This window comes from Onychostruthus taczanowskii, unplaced genomic scaffold (genome assembly GCF_017590055.1).
Source record: "Onychostruthus taczanowskii isolate IOZ18803 unplaced genomic scaffold, ASM1759005v1 scaffold45, whole genome shotgun sequence".
Lineage (NCBI taxonomy): Eukaryota > Metazoa > Chordata > Aves > Passeriformes > Passeridae > Onychostruthus > Onychostruthus taczanowskii.
Genome location: NW_024502014.1, coordinates 810,814 through 831,047, shown reverse-complemented (window position 1 = coordinate 831,047; position 20,234 = coordinate 810,814). Strand labels below are relative to the sequence as shown.

Below are 20,234 nucleotides of genomic sequence, written 5' to 3'. Positions count from 1 at the left end.
TAGGTGGTAAAAGAAAAATATATATTTTATATATATATATTTATACGTGTGCGCAACTATGTAAAGAAAATAATTCCCATAGTTACAGAGTTTAGTTAAAGAAAGTTTAATATATATATATTTATTATAACAAAATAGGCAGTTATTGTGGGTAAAATATTCATTAAAATCTGACCCCTAAGAACACACACATTTTTAGGCTATGAATCATTCTCTCATTGCCCTAATGACCATCTCTGCAGCTGTTTTCTGAATTACTGCCAATGCAAATTTGGCATTCCTCTGAAAAATACATGGTTTCCTAGCACCTAAACATATTTTTAGGCTCAAAAAGTGTGATGACCATTATCTATAAAGAATTTCTGTAACACACTATAAATAGTGTTTCATGAGGAAGATTAAAAACATTACATATCTTTGTCCCTAGCAATTTTATTGGCAAAAAATGAAAAAATAGATTATAAGAATATCCGTATGAAATTATGAAAATGAATATCCCTTTAGGAGTAGTAATGGGACTTAATGAAAATGCTAACTCAAAATTTAAAAGTTTCTTTCTAACTGCCTGGAAAGAAAAAAGATACTGTGACAATAGGATTGAACTCAGAAAATAAAACCTGAAATTGATTGCCCTGACCAAACCATGCTATTAAAGTTAAGCGTGCAAAGTTACTCATAATTTACAACTTCCTTGAATACAACTTTTCTTTCAATTGTTATGAAATTTTAAAAGAATGTCTATAAAGCTTTTTTGAAAAATCTTTGAAAGTTACTTTCCCTTAAACATTAAGGAATTTTACCCAGCAATTCCCTCCCACCCCCACCCTAAACTAATAGCTGGTCAGGCCATTCCACTGTCATGTTCGAAAAATGGCAAACCAACAACACACAATAATACAAATTATTTAAACTAAGAGAGACACCAAATGTAAAGCATTATGGGAACTGCAGAATGTGATGGTTAGGGTATGAACCACGCTGGAAAGAACTAGAGGCAGGCTCCACTGGAAGGGCTTAAGAGTCGTCAGATGTAGTAGTTGATGTCAGTTAGAAAATGAAAAATAAAAATCTGTTTTCATAATTTTTCCTTTGCTGGAACCCAGATGTAAGGACCAGACTGTTCCTCTATGATCTGTTTCACTTGGTTGTAGATTTCCTCCAGAGTGTCTCCCTGGACAATAGCTGCAAAACATAATGTGGCAATCAGCAATTGTCCCTCCTCGTTCTGTGCAGAAGCCAGGCTGCTCCTTGCCCTCAGTGGCAGGAGGATTTCTGACTGCTGAAGGAACAGACACCCTGGACACTCCTGCTTTCAGTGCTGGACTGAAGCACAGAGTGGTACTGCAGGACACCAAAGCACTTCCTTGGGGACAGGGGACTTAACTGTACTACCAAGTATATACATACAACTGAGGGGTTTTTTAACCTTTTCCTAGCCACATGTTCCAATTTGCCTGAGTCAATTCACATCCTCTTTGGAGTATTCCTTCTTGGCCCAACTTTCATTTGTGTTTCTAACACAAAGCAAGACAGTGCAGGACTGTGTCCTCACAGGCTGGCGAACTCCTCAGCTCTACCCTGAAGCTGCACAGCAAGGCAGGCTGACCTCGAGATGTCTACCTAGCTCCACCTTTGCTTTTGGCTAAAAAAAGGAGGAACTCATAGAGTTCGTTGTCCAGACAAGAGATTCCAGTTTTATAGATGAGAGGCTTCCTTATACTGTTAAAAGTGCAATCTATACTAATTCCTGTCATGTTGGTTGATGTGTTTTTGCCAAGGCTAGAAATTAACTAGAAATGAGCCAATATGGATGTGTTCTGACATATCAGAATAAAATATGGTCTGGTGAAAATGAAAACGTTTGAGCTGTTCTTACCAACACTTCAGCCTGGAAGAGCAATTACTGTGAGATAGCAACTTATTTTTAATTAGTGTCACAATCTCAGTGTCAATAACCCAAGAAGTAAAGTTTAGCATGAAAGCCAGTTTTGGAGGCAGGTCAGACTCACTCTTCTGTGCATTAACAGAGTAGTGCTGCTTCTGAGCTTTGCTTTCGTGCAAATTAGTTCCCTTTTATTCCTACCATTCCACTCTTATCTCTTAAAAACCTTCTCCCCATCTGCAGCTCAATGCTGTACTGCCTGTGGGAGGAGGCTGCTCCATTGTTATAGGCCAAGTATAATGTTCACAGCACAACAGTGCGTGAGAAAGAGTTAGAAATGTCTTTGCAAGGCAAATAGGCCATAGGCTTCAGCATCTTCTCTCCAGCTAAGATCAATTACACCTCTTCCAAATCTCAGTAACCTCAAAGCTGAAGAAGGATGTGCTTTTCATGTGCTTCAGTGTAACTCCGTGGAAACAGAACCTGCTGATGAAGTTGGAAAACAGCAGAAAGTCTTAATAGTTTTTTAAACCTAAATTAAGCTCCCAGTAAATTTTTGTTTATTTTTTAATATTAAATTAAGTGATCAAAGTGAAATCAATGTAGAGATACTAAGATGGCTCCATTCCTCAAAGTAATCACAGATCATCTGAAAAACAAAGCTCACTATCTTAGTGGGTTAGGCAAGTACTATTTTCACAGCAAGCAATAAAATTTCAACTCTGGCAAGTGAGCAGTCACAAGCAAAACACACCTGTGAAGTGTTCAGTAAATTCTTGCTCCAGTTTCGTGGCTCTCTCAAATGTCTTCCTGGCTTGCTCTTCTGTTAAGCGTTTATTCATTTCCCTGAAAGTGCAAATATTATACCTTTTTTAAACCAATATCAAATCCTTAGAGTCTTTAAGGTTTTAAACTGTTGTTTGAATATTAATCCTAATAAAAGGATTAAGCCCTAAGGACTCCAAGTGAAGACTGTAGTGGAAATGAGCTGTTCTAGCATTATGTTGCATGGAATTTAACACAATGACATTTGTTTTCAAGCACTTTAATTTGGATTAAAGCCCCATCTTAAAGTCCCTAAAAATTAAACTCAGGGAATTAAATATTATTTAAAACACAAACATTACAATTGTCTGCATATAACTTGCAGTTGGCTTTCCAAATACAACAGTGTCAAACAATTTAGCTTGAAGTACTTGGTTTTTACTCACATGATATTTTCCACTGTTTTGGGTTTAATAAAAATGGAGATTGGGTACAGCTGGGCAATCTGCAACCTTTTGATGGCATTACCAGAAACATCAAGAATGCAATGTTTACCCTAAACAGTGAGAGAGAAAGGAAAATGGTACTAAGTAAAGTTTAAGCCACAAGTAGCATAGCATAATAATTTAGAACACAAAATATGTCTCCACTGAAACCAAGAAAATTAGAGTATTTGCATCAATGACACTGTGATTTCCCCACTTAGGCACAAGGTCCCCCAATCTCCTCTGCTGGATCACACATCAATTGGGATGCTCCTGACCCTTCTTTCTTCATTCCTTTCTTCATCACAGCTTGCAGCCCTATCAGCAATGCAGAACCATACAGTGGAACAGCTGGACTTCAACAACACCACCAAATTTTTTATTTTGCTTTAGTTAGTTTAGTTGTTTTAGTTAGTTTAGTTGCTTTAGTTTAGTTTTGGTACTAATTTGAGGATGCTTTAGGGAGGTGGCCATGTCACAGATGTGGTTTAGAGAGGAGCCAGATGACTTAACTGGCATACCTGAGGGAGAGCCCACCCCTGCTGGCAGGGAAAGATGCCACCATATTCAGATGGATCTGCACAAGCCCTCTCCTCCCCCCAGGTGCCAGCCAGTAAAAATACCACATGCAATTTATTTGTGTGATTTAGCATTCATCTCTTGAGAAACAAATATAACTTGACCCCTCCTTGGGCAGCTGGAAGACAGTGTGATAAGGCTGCTTTCCTCCCCCTCTCTATTCTCCCACTAAAAAGAATTTTCCAGCTTCATCTCAAAGGCTCCTCCAGTTCTCAGCTCCTTTCATCTAAGATATGCTTATTTCCACCTCACACATTTTCATTTCTTTCCTTTCTGAGTAGCATAGGATTAATTTGCCTTCTGTCATTTCAGAAAGGTGCAAGGGAAGAGAAACAGAAAACCAATCTTGGGTAACTACATTAAGAAAAGCTTTTTCTTGAGCAGGACATCAAAGTGCATTGCAAAAATCTGTGAGCCAGGACACAAACCCACAAGTACCATATAACCAAAGGTTACTCATATCATACAACACCATTCCTGAACTCCTGGGAGATCATTCCTGGAAGAATGTCTGAAATTACTGACATGCTTCTGCTTCCTGGCAGAAGAAACAACTAGGATCATTTACATTTGGTCTCTTTCCCAATAAAATCAGAATTTTACTTCTGGAATTTTTAAGGAAAAGTGTTCTTCCCACACAAACAATATATATATCTGTTTGCTTTCAGCTGATGGTAGCTGTTTCCCAGATCCAGTCCATGGGTCTGGATGCCAACTGGTAACATTTAAAAAAGGTGTCTTTATGTCCTAGCAGAGTATTTTACATGTGCTGATCTGTCCACGTCTTTAAATGTGGCACATGCTCTGAGAACTGAGAATTAAGAGCATTATTTGAAAAAGAAAAAAGGACCAAGTAAAACAATATTTGCTGTGTTTGGCCCAACAGCTTAAGCCAGGAGCCAAAGGGTGGAGGGCTAGAGAGCCAGCACAGCACCTGTGCTGGACCTTATGGGATATAACCATGACAGTTTATTCCAAATCAACAATGAATGTGCATTAACTGTGGCCTCGAGACACAGAGATTCACAAACTGCTGATGATTCCAAAGGAAAGAGGATATGAAAATTCTTTTCAAGTGAAGCTTTGAAAGACAAGGAAAAGAAACACAAATACATTGTGATACAAGCATGTTTTCATCCAGGGAAGCCACTTTGCTCTTTGCACAGTGAATTTAGAATCATATTTTATATATTTTAGTTCCTTACTTGCACTGCATCTGATTGAGAAGCACCACACAGCAGCCAGTGCCTTCTATAACTGAACAACAACATCAGAAAGCATCCATTGTGGGTAAGGAAATGAGAGAGACAGGGATCAGCTGGAAGCATGGGCAAATGAACACAAAGACTATTTTAAGAATACTGTTTCTGGTTCTTTTGGGGTAATAGCAGTCACTTCTGCTCTGTCTTCTCCTAAACTGATTGTAGAAAACTTGGAAATCATCTTTTGTATCCCAGCAATAAAACCCACTGAAAAGACTTATCTTTTCAGCAAGATGGAAAAGAATACAAGGATGGGAGTAGTTCCAGATGAACCAGTTTGCAGCCCTGTAATGATTTTGAAGTACAGTTCTGAAGGATAAGCCATTGTTTCCCAGAAAAATAATGTCAGCTGCAGCTAAGAAATTGCTGCATCTACCCGAAGTCCCATGGTGCCTGTGCAAGAGATTTAACTGCACAGAGACATCTGCTAATACTTTGTTCTTTGTGTCCATTTATGAAAGATTCATAGCAATTTTGTACCTTACTAATCCCAACAGATGGACAAAAGAACAAAGCCAATTTCAGGTCCAGGATGGAACTGAAGGATTGTATTTGTGCTATCAAGTAAAGCAACTGCCAACAGATTTATAATGTTTAAGCTGTTCAATAATTTCATCATTTAACCACATATGATAGTTTCACAGCTTTGTTCAGCCACCCACACAAAATACTGTTCATTTACTTGAACAATTCTGTAATTAATATTCTTTTCTTTCCTTTTCTCACTCTATCCCATAGGGCCAGGTTCCATTCCATGCAGTGACAAAGACAGGAGAAGAAAACATCATTTACCCCACAGAATCTCACTCTGTTTGCCCTGATTTTGCTTCCAGTAAATTCAGTTGCAATAAATAGCAATACTTGCCCATTGGTTCCAGGGACTAAGCCACAGCCCTGTGGCACATGGGTTACTACCCACACTTGCCCTCTGCATGTCGAGACTGACAGAGCCCCACTTGTGAGTTCCCACCTAGAAAATAGCTGGCCCTTCTCTCACAGAGATCAGAGAACATTGGCTACTGTAAATGCACTGGCTTTGTCAGCAGCAGAACAACACCCATCAACTCAACATGAAACGTTTGCAAAAAACTTTCACCACATGATTTTCTTTAAGACAAGCACCTTAGTCTCAGAAATACCCTTCCCTTTTCCCGCTTTTTCTCCCCAGACAAATCAAGTCCACTTCAGTAAGACTTTAGAAATAATTACAATTTGCAAGAAATAGTTAATTTAAATCACTTTGGGATAGAAACAGTAAGGTCAATCTTCAAGATATATGGGTAGCTGTGGAAAAAATACTTTTAAAATTGAATTCTTTACATTTACTCTCTTCCCTTTGTTAGCTAAAACCATGAGAAGCACAAAGAATAACATTTTTGCAAGTTTTCTTTTGCACAGGTCTATGTCAAAAGGATCCTCATATTAATTAACTCCACCAGCACTACTCTTCATTAGTTAATGATCTGTGTCAGCTAGGCTAATTAGCCTATAATTCCAATTATTTCTTCTATATTCTCTTTAAATGAGAGGGCACATTATGGCTGCTCTTTTTCCACAACTTAATCATGATGCTTTCATTATTCCAAAGCTTCCTTATTTCCCTAAATGCATCTGTGAAAATACACTTTGTTTCTAGTCTTATACAAACTCCTTTAAAAGTCAGAATGTTCCTAATGGCTTCTTGCCATTCTTCTCTTTTTCCCTGTCAGCACAGGCATACAATCAGCTCAGCAAATGAAAGTAAGTGGTTCTGATTTACCTTTTCTGCTACTTCTCGCACTGATTGGACACTTGTTCCATAAAGATGATTATTGTACTGGCCAGCTTCAATGAATTTGTGATCCTGAATATCCTTCTCCATTTGCTCTCGAGAAGTGACAAAATGGTAATCACGTCCATCCACCTCATAATCTCGTTTTGGTCTAGTCGTATCTTTAAATATAAACCAGTAGTTTTTAAAGCAAAACAAAAACCAGTGACTTTTGCCCTTACAATATCCAAAAAGCCTCCAATTTATACTGCAAAATTGTCACAAAGAGATTGATATTAAGATAGGTCTATAAAGTTTAAACAATATATTAACTTTTTGTTTTAACCTAACATACAGAGGATATCTATAAAAAAATTAAGAGAAAAATATAACCTAAAATTTCTTTAGTATTTGCTGAGACTTACGTGGAACACATGAGCCAAATTTGTCTGGAAATTCTGAGATCAGGTCATCATTTATTCTGTCTTTCATGGGTCCCAAAACAATCACAGGTCGAGTGTAACTGACTAATAATCATAAAGGAATAATGTCAGTTGTAAAAACACACTGAAGAACATCAATCAGTCAATACTATAGTCATAGTAAGATGTTAAACTTTCACTCTCAAATCACCATTCTCAGTGATTCAAATTGAGTCTTAAATTATGAAGCCTTTGGGGAAAAAAAACCTTCTGACAAACTAACATCCTAAATTCTAATGGAAAAATGATAGAGGGGAGGTTTGAAAATCCTTTCAGTTCAAAGAGGCACCTAAGCAGCAGCACAATTCATAAAATTCTGTGTTGGGAGAAGCTTCTCCTCTAAGACCACAATTAAGCACTCATATACAAAATGGCGCAAATATAAATAGTTTCTAACTATTAACACCCTTACAAAATTAAGCGTAGTACCTTTTGAAAGTGGTTTAATTATTTATAATAAAGAGATTTGGTTGAAAACTAAGTTTAAGCAGATTATGTTTAATCACACTGTAAGAACCTTTAAGACAATAATGCCTAAGTATCTTGCCAGGATCATGTAATTTCAGTAGTACAAATTTTAATTTTAGGTTCAATCTGTCACACAAATAAGTACCAATTAATTAATGTCTGGCTTATTAAATATATTTTAATTTGACTCAGAGCTATTTCATTTCCATTCTATTACTATATTTGTACGAGGAATGTCTTAAATCCAGTATCTATTCACTTACTAATTAACAAACATCTTTGCTGTTTCTCCCTTTGTGAGCCCCTCTGGTGAGGGGAAACCATTCCACTGGAAATCAGTAAAAAGGAATTTTTAAAATGCAAGTGTGATAAAATATTTTCTCCTAGTGATTTCCATTTCATTACATTTTACTTTTTTTTTCTGGAAAAAATCCCTTGGAAATTATTAACCAAATTAGGCATTTAAGAAAACCATACAGAAATGGGAGACTGATTAGAGACATTTCAGTTGAAGCTGTTAAATAGACAAATGATCTATTCACATGATTTTTGCTGTGACAGAAACAGTGAGAATGCTAAAGCAATGTGAAACAGAAGAAAACTATGATTTGTGAGGGTTCTCACTGACAAAACTGTTAAGCATACTGTATTTTCCTTCCACAATATAAACCATACAAATTATTGAAGTAGCACACCTTTGGACTCTGCACTAAATAATTCAGAGATTTTATTTAATAATTTATGCCTTTATGATTTATTCATTTGAATAACAGTAAGTTTCAACTTTAAAAGGGTGAAGAAGTTTATCCTGGTGCTTAGTACATAATGGCATGCAAAGCATTCTAACAATTCAGGTTATTTCACAATGAGTGAGATCTACCAACCTTCTTGTTGATTGACTGGTTCATATGACAACACATATTCCTCCTGGCCACCTAAAATGTAAAGGCAAAGACACATCAATGTATTTTTTTCCTAAAGGAACATATTTCATGGGAGTCATTCCATGGACTATGATGATACAGACACTGCTCAGCAATATGCATTACAATGGTACTGATGAGGGACACCTTTCCAGAGTGATGGATTACAAACCTCACAAAGCTAAGCCAAACACCGAGCTGTAAAGCATAAGACACATAGAGCCGCAGTAAGTTCCTGGTGTACGCTGGCATGTCAAGCTGACACAGAGCACAAGAAGAATTTTCAAGCATTGCTGAGGTGCTGCTCCCCACAGTCCTGGATGCAGTGCATGCATGCTGTCATTCACTGCTAGAGCAATGCCACCTGCAGCAGGAACGCTCTCCACTCTCTGAAGGCAGATTTACAAGAACATTGTTCCGTATTTATACATGGCTGGCAACCATGTATGTCAAGGTGTACAGACCTTCCATTAACTTTATCCTGAATTGGCATTTCCATAAACATCTTCAGCCACTTCAATTCTACCGAGAAAGTTATGAATGTATATACTAAACAACTACTATTTTATAAATTAATTTTTAAAGGTGAAGTTGAATGCTTTGGATTATTCTCAGCTCCAGGAAGCACATTAGCAGTGAATGAAATTAAAATAGCTGAATCTTGAATTTTGACAGCTGCAGGCTTTTTAAATGTTAGTGAAAGCATTTGAAATATACCTCAGTTGCCATCTCTCTAAAAGATTACTTCTAGTCTAACATCATATCTCTGAGTAAAATTTGTTACAATGAAATCACTAAAAATTAACTGTGACAGCAGAAAATTTGTAATTCTGAAGACACAAGCTCAAATTACATGACATTGCTTTAAACTGAAGAAAATACAGTCCTCCAATATTTCACTTGTCTAATTTTGGAACATTCTTTGATGTTCATAAGCTGTACTTAAAAAAGGCAAAGGAACACACCAAGGCTACACCACAGTTTATGTAAAAACAAAAGGCAGATGAAAGCTTTTATAAATGCATACAGAGCTTCTATATATCTATTCTCTATTTCAAAGAAAATGCAAAAGGATATTTTAAATCTAAATGTTACCATTTCATTAACAGAAATATTTCTCTCATTTTGCAATAAATTTGCATTCAAACTGTCCTACAGCAATACATGAAGGAAGACTTTAATTTCCTAAGTTGTTGCAAGTGAGGAATACCTTAAGACAGAACAAAACCATGCAACCTGGACATTTTAATATCTCAAAAAGTTACTCATGCAAATGGATTTTAGAAGGACAGTATATACTTTCAGAACCCTTTTTAGGCTCGGGAGAGAAATAGGGAATCACCAACTATCAACTTATCTATAAAAGATTCAGCTCACATAGAATTAGATACTTCTTTGGAGAAGTATTGCTATAAGGTCAAAGAATAGTTATGCAAACTACTAAAGAGATAAGAACAAGTAAAAAGCATCCCCTGATTGAGGGCAAAAAGTATATATTGTCACTGCTTTTCAATACTTTGGAAAAATTAGTATTAATAGAATGAACCTTTTGAACAACCGTACTCATCTGTAATCAAGATAACTTTCATATTAGACAGCAGTAAGAAGAAATTAAAAGAATATTTTAATAAAAAGTGCTCAGAATTACACATGGAGATAAACAAATCCATGACATTCGTAATAAAATCATGGCTTCTCAAGTAACAATAAAGGAAAAAACTAACTAGTAGTACCAATAAGGAGCTTTAAATGTAAATAAAGCTAGCTCTCAGAAAAACCTTGGAAGAGAGGGAAGCAGCAAAATTTCTGAAGAAACAGACATTGTTAGATGGTTTTAATGGCATGTCATTAAAAACTATAAAAATTTCTGTTTATCAAAGTCAACTTTCATATGTGCTCATTTCTGTGTTATTCTCAGGGAACACAGATGCCTCCCTCAATTAGTTTCTTTTCAATTACAGTCTGCAACACCACCAGCATTTTGCATACATGTATACACATTCTCTCCTTCAGTGTCATCATCTGGAAGAAAATATGTGGCTCATTACCTCTGAAAAAATCGACAGCCAAACAAATATATCTGTTAATGAACCACTTTCCTTATTATCCTGACATAAATTAGGTATTTCTGCAGTGCCCATTACACAGCAGGCAGCAGGAACTGAGCACTGAACCATTGCATCACTTTCACTGTTGCTTCTTTTCATGTTTCTCTTCAAATGCTCCACTTTCCTATTGTCCTGCTCTACTCTACCATGGCTTCCAGGTCTAGATTGCAACCTTACTGGGGAGCTGTTCACTGTGAATGAATAGTGGGATTCCAGTCCTTGCTGTGGTTTGAAACATGTCCAGGCACAGCAGAACAGCACCATGCAGCCTATTACCCACCACGAGCATGGAGTGCTACTGCACTGGGGTAATAGTCACCACTACTGGAGCTGATGCTAGTGGTAAAAGCAAACTGAGTGTGGTGTTTAGAAGACATTCCAGAAAGAGAGAAAACTAGCATGCTGATCCATCAAAACTGACTCCAGCACTGAACGTGTGTCGTATGCTTTGAAGACAGTTCATACTAAGCACCCACACTTGACTAAATAAATGAGCTGAAAGCAAGGGTAAATACATGTTTGCTTATCTGTACTTTCATTGAAGTATATACACATTAAATCTGAGTACCAGTTGTGAAAAACTTTTAGATACTTACGGCATTATTTAACCGATTACACAGTTTGGTTACACTTCCAGTATTAAGGCTCAGCTACATATAATTATATTTGTCAGCATTAAATTTACATTTAATTTAACAGGTCTAGCTAGCTTGTGTGATTTTTTAAAAAAAAATTTGTAGATTCAAATTAAGCTGAACTAAGAAAATCACAGACAACAACACAAAAATATCCATAAAGGAAGTTTGCAGTGATTCTAGGGAGTTTTTTAAAAACAAAGACATGGAACAATTTGCAGTGCTGCACCAAATACAGAAATACATATTTCACCTGAAGCTGACTGGGAAGTTCTATTTAACATGTAAATACCCAGAAAAGACAGACAAACAAAACCAAAGAAAGAGCTGCAAAACAAAGGCTCTGAATAAACAAAGAACTTAAAAACACTTACGGTAACTACTTTCACTATCGCTGGCATTAGAGGTTACATGCTCTGAAATTGCAACACAATGGGAAAAAATAAGGAACATACACCAATGGCATGAGTCAAACAGAAAGAAAATCGACAAAAAATAATCCAGATGAAAGACAATACTCATATCAAAGTGCTGAAATCAATACATACTGCATATAAAAGTTTTAACGTACTTCTCATAGCTCTCAGGATCAAGCTTAATTTCATATGAAAGGAATTGATGTTAATAAAAAGAAAAACATTAAATAGCACATAAAATAAGATTACAAAAAGTACACTAATTCATAATTCACATGTAACTCTGCAATTTTCAAATTTTCACTTCAGGATGAATTTTGTTGTGTACAAACCTTGGGATTATGCATTTCAACTTTTATGCAGGCAATTTATTGATTACATTTAGTCTCTTGTAGAGAAAATACTGGATTATACTAGAGGAAATATAGTGTAGCATGTGACACAACTTGCATTAGGTGTGATAAGGCAGTTTTAAAAAGTCTGTGCTGAAAAACAGACAAGAAGCATGTTCTGTTTATAGAACAGAATCATCTAGAGATATTTCTGGACCATATTACATAGTTCAAACTAGGTATGATTATAAAACCATAAAGGCTGCTTATGATTTTATGTTCTAAACAGTAAGGCCACAAAGGTTGCTAAAATTCTTGGTCTAGACCTAGAATTCCTTTGAAAGTAGCCATTTCAGAATTGAGAAACTAATGTTGCAGTTACTAGAATTTCACGATTGAGGACAGGTACAGAAGTACACTGGCCCTTACAAGTAATTTCACAAACACTGCCTTACAGTTATGCCTTGGGAAGAAATGCTATCCCTAATGACCCTTGGCCACATCCCTTTGGAGATTCCTCTTCCTATTGCATAAGTGCCTAACAGTGTATGTATTTAATATCTGTGATAAAAGCGAGGTCTTGGCTTTTTTTATTTGTTATTTTAATATATTTAGTGATGGGGTGTGTACACACCTACAGTTCTGCTAAGAGTATGCAGCAACTTTTGAATCTGACTGGATTCAAGCAGAATTCAAGAAGTGCATCAAGTCACTCCTCTCGGCCCTCCACCTGGTATAAAAATATCCTAAGTGTTCAAGTCAGACAGAAAAACTCTCCTGGCATTTGTTAAGGAAAAGTTGTGTTTGCTTTAAGTAGCTGTAAACATCAGTCGCCTAGAGAGAGGAGTGAAAACTGTTACTAGTTAAAGTAGCACGGCAATGGTTGTACTATTACTGTAAAGAGCCATAAGGTTATTTTTAAGTAAATAAAATACGAGGACAAGATATAAGTAACATTAAAAAATAATCACCAAATTAAAAACACAGTACTGTTAAGGACAAACAAAAAAGCACTGGTAAGCTTCTGAAAACAAAGAAAAAATCTAATGTGACAGTCACATAAACTTTATATGTTCCTGAAAGCAAAAACTCCAAAAGATTACAAAGTAGGAAAAGCTTATGAACCAGTTTTAGTCAACCTCCTTATGCCAGTAGAGCACCAATCTCAAAGAGATCTGTCCAAAAAAAAAAAGGAGTAATTTTTCAGATGGAGGTTAAAATAACTTGGGAGTATTTTGATCACTTACTCAGGCCTTTTGATCCCATGTCGTCAGGGACCTCCTGCAGAGTAGTCCCCAGAGGGCAAGCAATAAAAAGACAATCACAAAGAAAATAATTGTCAGTAATATATAAAATTGGCGCTACGACAGGAGACAGTTCCTAGAACATCACAGGGAAAAATAAGTCTATAGAATTTGACTTGACTGGCACATGAAGTGCAATCAGTAATGCAAATGGCAGAGAACACAGTTTGTTTTGAATCTGCTCTGAATTAGCAAATTTATGCAACTACATTTTGAGAATACATTTTTTTTTTAACTGCTGGCAAGAACACTGAAAATTGGAATAAACTCTCTTCATTAGGAAAATCAAATTAGAATGAACGACTTAGAAAAACCAGTCTAAAGGGACTGATTTGAGAAGCTGGTAAGCTCCATTATACTTTCATGAATACTGTGCCTTCTCCTCCAAGTCAGAAGCAGGGAAGCATCAATGACAACACTGGAAGGCAGTTATCTCCTCCAGTTAGCCAACAGTATTGCCCAGTTTATTCCAAACTGGGATGCTCTTGTGTTAAGTCTTATTTTCACAGCAAACAAAGGTTTGCACTGCTTTTGTAGCCTGGTTTGCCACTGGCACCACGAGCTCCTCAGCCTGTTGCAGCTCATGAAACTGTCTCCATGGTAACACCCTAGTGCAGTCTAGCAGGCCCTTCTACTGTGCTTCGCTCTCCATGGAATGCCACATACTTACGGTCAATATCACTGGTTTCCTGCTCACTCTGGTCCTTGTTCTTGTAGAAGGGAAATTTTCGGGAAAAGAGGTTCTTTTTACGCTTGTCATTGAATGACTGCTGAAGAAGAGAAGGAGGGGCAAAACAAAGGATGTCTAATGTCTGTGTGAACAAAGGCCCGGACCAGCAGCTTTGCGGAAGCTGACTCCTACAACCACATTATGCAGTGCACATCTCAGTTCAACACTCATCTTCTCAGCTCATTAGAAAGAGACTGGGATCAGGACTTTGCTCATATCCTCCATGTTTCACATGCTTAGTATTGAGAAAACTGGTTCATGCTATAGAGCCTGACCTGTTTTTCACAAATTTAGGCTTGCTCTGAGCATTAAAAAAGTGGAAAACTAAGCTGCTGTAAGATGGCCAAACCATAACGACTCAAAGTCAATTAAATCACTGATATTATCTCATTTAGGGATTACAGTATTAAAAAAAAACAACCAAAAACCAAGCTGAGGCTTTTGCAAACAACTGATATTATAACAGAACATCAGAATATTGGGCAGTGTTACCATCCAACTAAAAAAACTCCAAAGCTTGTATCAGTGTTTTACTATTGCAATTCATTGTAAATTCACTCAAAGGACTTACTCTGTTCTATGTAAGTCTGCATCTTAATACAAAGATTAAGAAAAGACACAAGTTAATTTCATTGGTTTATTGTGGCAATTATGTTTTTCAAGAGTGTACTTATAATTACCACATGAAAAAACCTGTATATCAAGGATCATGTTCAGCAACTTTTGACATTAACTGCTTGTGTTGCTGAAGAATTTCTGCATCTCAGTTGCTACAAACATTTCTAGTTACTTGCATAGACATTTACATCCATATTAATGATTATAAACTATTATTGTGCTGCTTGCTTGTCCAAGTGATGGAGAGCATCAATGCATTTTTATTCCTATATAGGTATGTTTATATGTAATTAGCACAGATTTTAGTAATATCTGCCATATCTTCTGCTGAAGACATCACGTGACTACAGCACCTTTAATTTGGTGTTCTAAGCCAACAAAATGTCTTAAAGTATAAATAAATCAATAATGTTTTAATTGCAATTACGCCCAGAACTAGAGCTAATACAGATAACTTAATGTCAGCAGAAATTCTCTTCCATCTTTAGGCATGAGTGACTCATCTGACCAGTTTTGCAAAGACACAAAATTTGCCATATTTTTGTCATTTGGTTTGCAGAAAAAAACTACAATAGAAAGGATGGTAAAATAGGAAAGCACCCAACTTGGTCTTGAGACCCTGTGCTGTAGGGGACTATTTATTTCTAAGCTAAGCAGAGCCCATGTGCAGCAGGAAGTAAGAAAAGCGCCACAGAAACATCTTTTAAAAGGTATTGTTAAAAAAATTAATCATGCATTCAAGAGTCTATTAACAAGTTTTTCTAAAATTTGGAGTATGTTAGCTTTCAAGTAATTGTTTGTCTTTGTTCAGCCAATGTGAGGTCACATTCCTCTATTATATGCAATACAGTTGCAAAAAGGCATATTATCCTTTCTACCAGCATTAAGTATGGAATGAATTACAGTAACAAGAAGGGGTCAAACAGGACAGAGTTTTTTTCAAAAAATCGGCCACATTTTTTGTACAATTGAAAACTAGCACTTGACTTTCCTAAAGAGAATGTCTGTAGTTGTGCTCCTTTCCTACAGTACAACACAAAAGCTGCATCCTGCTACAAGACTAACAATCCTTCTGGCCAGATGTGCTTGGCAATAGCAGATACTTAAACTTCCAGTGATATTTTCATTACCAATGTTTTTAAAAATTACAAGGTGTTAAAGCGGTGCATGGTACCATGGGAACACAATCAGTGACATTGACCTGTGGAAATAACAATACTGTGCTAAGGAGGAAATCCATAAAGCCTTTAATTGCCTTGCATCGTGTTCGACTAAAACTGTTGTTCCGCTGCAAAAATTGGTAAATTATCAGCCTAACACATAGACAAAAGGTGAAGTTTCAAGCCAATCATATGCCTGCAGGAACCATACTTGGCACTGGCAAATTTTTATGTTATGGTCCTCTTAACTTTCTCTAACAGAATTCAAGTCACTGCCAATGATTTCTCACAACCAGGAAGGGTAATGTAATCTAGAGAATAAGGACAACAAAGAAATATGTCCAAAGGAGATCCTTGCTGATTATACTGAAAAATACTGTAAGACTCACATCTATAATTGTTTCATTTGGGCAAGTCCATCAGTTTGGTAAAAGGAGACAAATGTAATAAAGCTAAAATAGTTTAGTTTAGTTGAGGTGGTGAGAATGGGCAATCTGTACATTTAAAATAAAAGGACTAGCTGATTTATTTTGCATCATAAAATATAATCAAGTTCTTCATTATAGTTCTGAAAATATTTCATAACTATTATTTTAACTTTCTGTACAGTAACTCTTCCTGAGCTAATATGAAACTATATACTGCATGTATAATGGTCAGAGTCAGTTCCATTGCCAAAAAAAAGAGAAGATAGAAGTAATATTATACTGATTTTGCATAAAAGATTAGCCAAAAGATTACTTTTAAAAGATATCATGATTATAAAAAGCAAGAAGGATTTGCTTATTAGTTGAAAACGCACAGTAATTGCATTTAATTTTTCATAAGCCCACTGGCAATCATTCACAGGCATTATAAGCAGGAATATATTAAATCATAAGTAGCACAGAAAATGAGATAAATGTGTATATGAACAGAACAAACACGAATAAAATGTAACCATTTTTGCTCCAGATATTTTAGCTTTCCTTACAGTGAGAGGATCACGGATTTTAATGTTAGCCATCACTAGGGTTATTCCTCAAGGTCTTAATGTAGAAATTTTCAAAAACTGTATAAATTTGGTATTTCATCCTGTTTATGGAGAATTAGCTCACACAGACACAGGAAGCCACATAGTCCATGAGGACATGTATGGAGCAGTCAACTTACTGGCAAAAGTATCATGACAAATACAGGAGGAATACTTCAAGGAGAAACTCTGATGTTAGAACATTTACAGCTGAAGCAAGAGACTGAACAGTGTAAGTGTTTGCAAAATGAAATGTTACTAAAGAAAAAGAACTGCAGTTCTACATCAATGGCAAGCGTAGTTGCTTTTCCACTCAGTACTCCATGCATTTCTTTGGTGCTCTGTTAGTACACAGGGACTGTGCACCAACTCTGCTTTTGTCAAAACGCTACTTCAAACACATCAGTAATTAACTGTTTGCAGTTAATTGGTAGACCCCCTCTAAAATCATGCAATTATCTTTCAAAGAACATGGTAACATTTGAAAAATTCCTTAGTGTATTGAAAAGAATCTGAAGTATTTAAGCCTCACTTTATATGACTTCTAAAAAGCAAATTCAAATTACCATGTCAGTTGATAATATTTTATTCCAATACCAAACTACAAAAGCACCAAAACAGAAAAATATTGCCAATAATCCAGTAAATCTACAGGGCAGTACCATAATTGTGAATCAGAGAGTAGTTAGAGATATTGATTTTCTTTTAAGCAAATACTTATAGGGGAAAAACTTGACATTTCATTAATAACTGAAACCTTTGCCATGTAGCAGAGGGATGTATACATGAATTTTAGAGCCTTTATACTTTGCAGTCCTACACTATCAGGATATAATACTGAAGCTTTAATATTTTATGTGTGCAATTTCTGAAGTTATGAAAGCATTGTAACTGGAATAAATTACTAAAATGCATTTGTGGGATTTACAATAATGACTAAACAATGCTACAGCATTAATGCAATTAAAAATATAATAACTTTTTAAGAAATAGCTTCCTCAGGAACGTAAAGCACACTTCAGATTTTTTTTAAATGGCAATATATTATTAATTTAGAAGACTCTTACATCTAAAATGTGCCTAAATTTTGAAATTAATAGTCACATACTACGGGTGGAAATGGTAAGGTTGTGGAATTGTTTCTCAAATTTCAGAATAGCCAAAACATTGCAAAAAAGCCTCACCCTCAAAACAATAAAAAAATTTGGCTGCTGTGCCATTATGAAATGGCTATAATTTTGGCTACAAACATTCCTATTACTACTCAAGTAGCCTCACTTCTTTGTCACTACTCATTCCCATCACATGTCCTGTGACAGGAATCATACCTGGTGCAGAGCTGTTAGAAATGGCACTATTCAATACTTGGTTAGGACATACAGCTCCTACTACATTACAGTATTAAGAAGTATACATATTTCTATGCTAATTCTTTACACAATTTGCAGTGTTTTGGCAATTAAAGTCTGCTTTGGTGCTCAAAATTATTTCTATTTGATAGAATTTACTCTTTTCACTCAAATCTGAAAGTGATTCTCCACACACAAAACTGCTGAAAAATGTTACCATTTACAATGCCAGGTGTAATTAGCACTTCATTAACTCACCCCTTTATCTCCTCTTGTTTTGGAATTGAATTTCACTGTCTTCAAACGGGCTCGTTCTTTTTTCTCAACTCTACCACAAAAACATACACAAAAATGTCAGAAATCAGCAAAATTCTAGAACTTCAAGTTAGCACTTGCTGCAGCAGAAGCATATTGGTGTACCTTTTGTACTATACATTTTATTGCTTATGACACATTCAGAAAACTGAAGCCTGCTAATGGAAAACTGTTATTTCTCAAGTGATGCACTGTGGAATTGTTGGAAGTATTTTGTGGCTATACATGTTCAATAAACCCAGAGAGTGCAAGGAGGAAACACAACACAGTAAGTCAACAGCCTCAATTATCAGTCAATAGCAGATATTAAGATTCAGAGCACCTAAACACTTATTTGAGTCTCCAGTATGCCAACAAAAACCTCATCTCCATTGGCTACCAAAGAATGATTTTTCAGTTTTCCAGGTTTTGGGTAGAAAGAATTCATGACAGTGTCATGACTTGAATAAAATTCATTCATACTTTCCACCTTTTCATACATAAATGGTTAATTATCTGATATTAAACCCATAACTTACAGTGAGAACAAAGAAGATGGATGTCGACCACCTTTTTTAACTTCAGCACATAACTCCTAGGGCTAAATGGGGTTTTAATAAATTTTTCATTGAGCAAATGAGAATCCCACTACAGATTACTTAAAAACAAAAGAATCAAACAAGCGGCTGATGTGGTACAGAACTAATAAGAAAGAGAAAAGCATATACAATATATGTATTAATCAGATTAGATGTTTAACAGCAGACATCTCCAGGTCAATAAAGTTTGCCATACCTCCGTTTGCTTGGGATAACTCCAATTTCATCACTTTCTCCATCTGGAGTTACCTGCCGTGCTTGCCACCATTCATCATCAGAAGCATTAATGACATGGAGAATATCGCCAAATTTGAAGTTCAATCCTTGACTCGGAAGGCCACTATCTTTAGTCTTGTCATAATCAAAAAGAGCTCTACATTGAAAAGAAAAAATTAAACATGGAAAAAAAGCAAGAAAAAATCAGGAGAGTATGAATGGAGCTCTACATTGAAAAGAAAAAATTAAACATAGAAAAAAAGCGAGAAAAAATCAGGCGAGTATGAATAGCACAAAATATGAAGCAAGCTGCCTGTGCTATTCATAGATGATTGCATCATTCTGACAGGTACTTACAAAGAAGGCTGAATACACTCTCTCATACACACAGAGAAAGTGTAGTACAGTACCCCCACACACTTCAAAGCTTTAATGAATGAGAAAAAACTTCATCCAGAGCAAACCTCTAGTGCTTTACAAAAGCTCTACAGGAGACACCTACTGCAAGTCAGTAAGTACTTTGCACAGAGCAAGTTACATGTCAGCCTAGGATAAAAAAGACAAGCAAGTACTTAAAGCATAGAGCATTGTCAAAAGTTCTGTAAAATATACTTCCATATCAAGTTATAAATTTGAATTATTTAGTAATTCAGTACAGTTTAGTACTGTCTTTAAAATAAAAGTCAGTATCATCAGTATCCTGCTCACAGGAAAAGAAAAAAGAACTGAGAAATATGACCTGGTCACCACTGCTACCGTAGTACCCAAAGGCAGAGAACCTTATGCACATTCTTTTAGGAAATTCCTGACCATTTTGAGAGAATCTCGCCCTTTTTCCTAAGGTAAGCCTGTTTTAAAATAAGAG

At 36.0% G+C, this 20,234-nt stretch overlaps 1 protein-coding gene across 3 annotated transcripts in view; it reads right to left on the bottom strand.

The window, feature by feature from the left end:
• DLG1 (discs large MAGUK scaffold protein 1) overlaps positions 1-20,234 on the bottom strand; it is a 77,285-nt gene continuing 57,051 nt past the window's right edge. The window contains exons 13-22 of one of the 3 annotated variants that reach the window (XM_041414487.1): positions 19,350-19,526; positions 18,519-18,588; positions 14,062-14,161; positions 11,714-11,755; positions 8,558-8,608; positions 7,149-7,250; positions 6,733-6,905; positions 3,094-3,203; positions 2,637-2,728; positions 1-1,182 (exon numbers count right to left, since the gene is read on the bottom strand). In XM_041414487.1, the coding sequence (XP_041270421.1) occupies positions 1,076-1,182; positions 2,637-2,728; positions 3,094-3,203; positions 6,733-6,905; positions 7,149-7,250; positions 8,558-8,608; positions 11,714-11,755; positions 14,062-14,161; positions 18,519-18,588; positions 19,350-19,526 (1,024 nt within the window). In that variant the 3' untranslated portion in view covers positions 1-1,075. Of the gene's footprint in view, positions 1,183-2,636; positions 2,729-3,093; positions 3,204-6,732; positions 6,906-7,148; positions 7,251-8,557; positions 8,609-11,713; positions 11,756-13,334; positions 13,369-14,061; positions 14,162-18,518; positions 18,589-19,349; positions 19,527-20,234 lie in introns of all 3 variants that reach the window. The other 2 variants (XM_041414488.1, XM_041414489.1) reach the window with 2 other exon arrangements.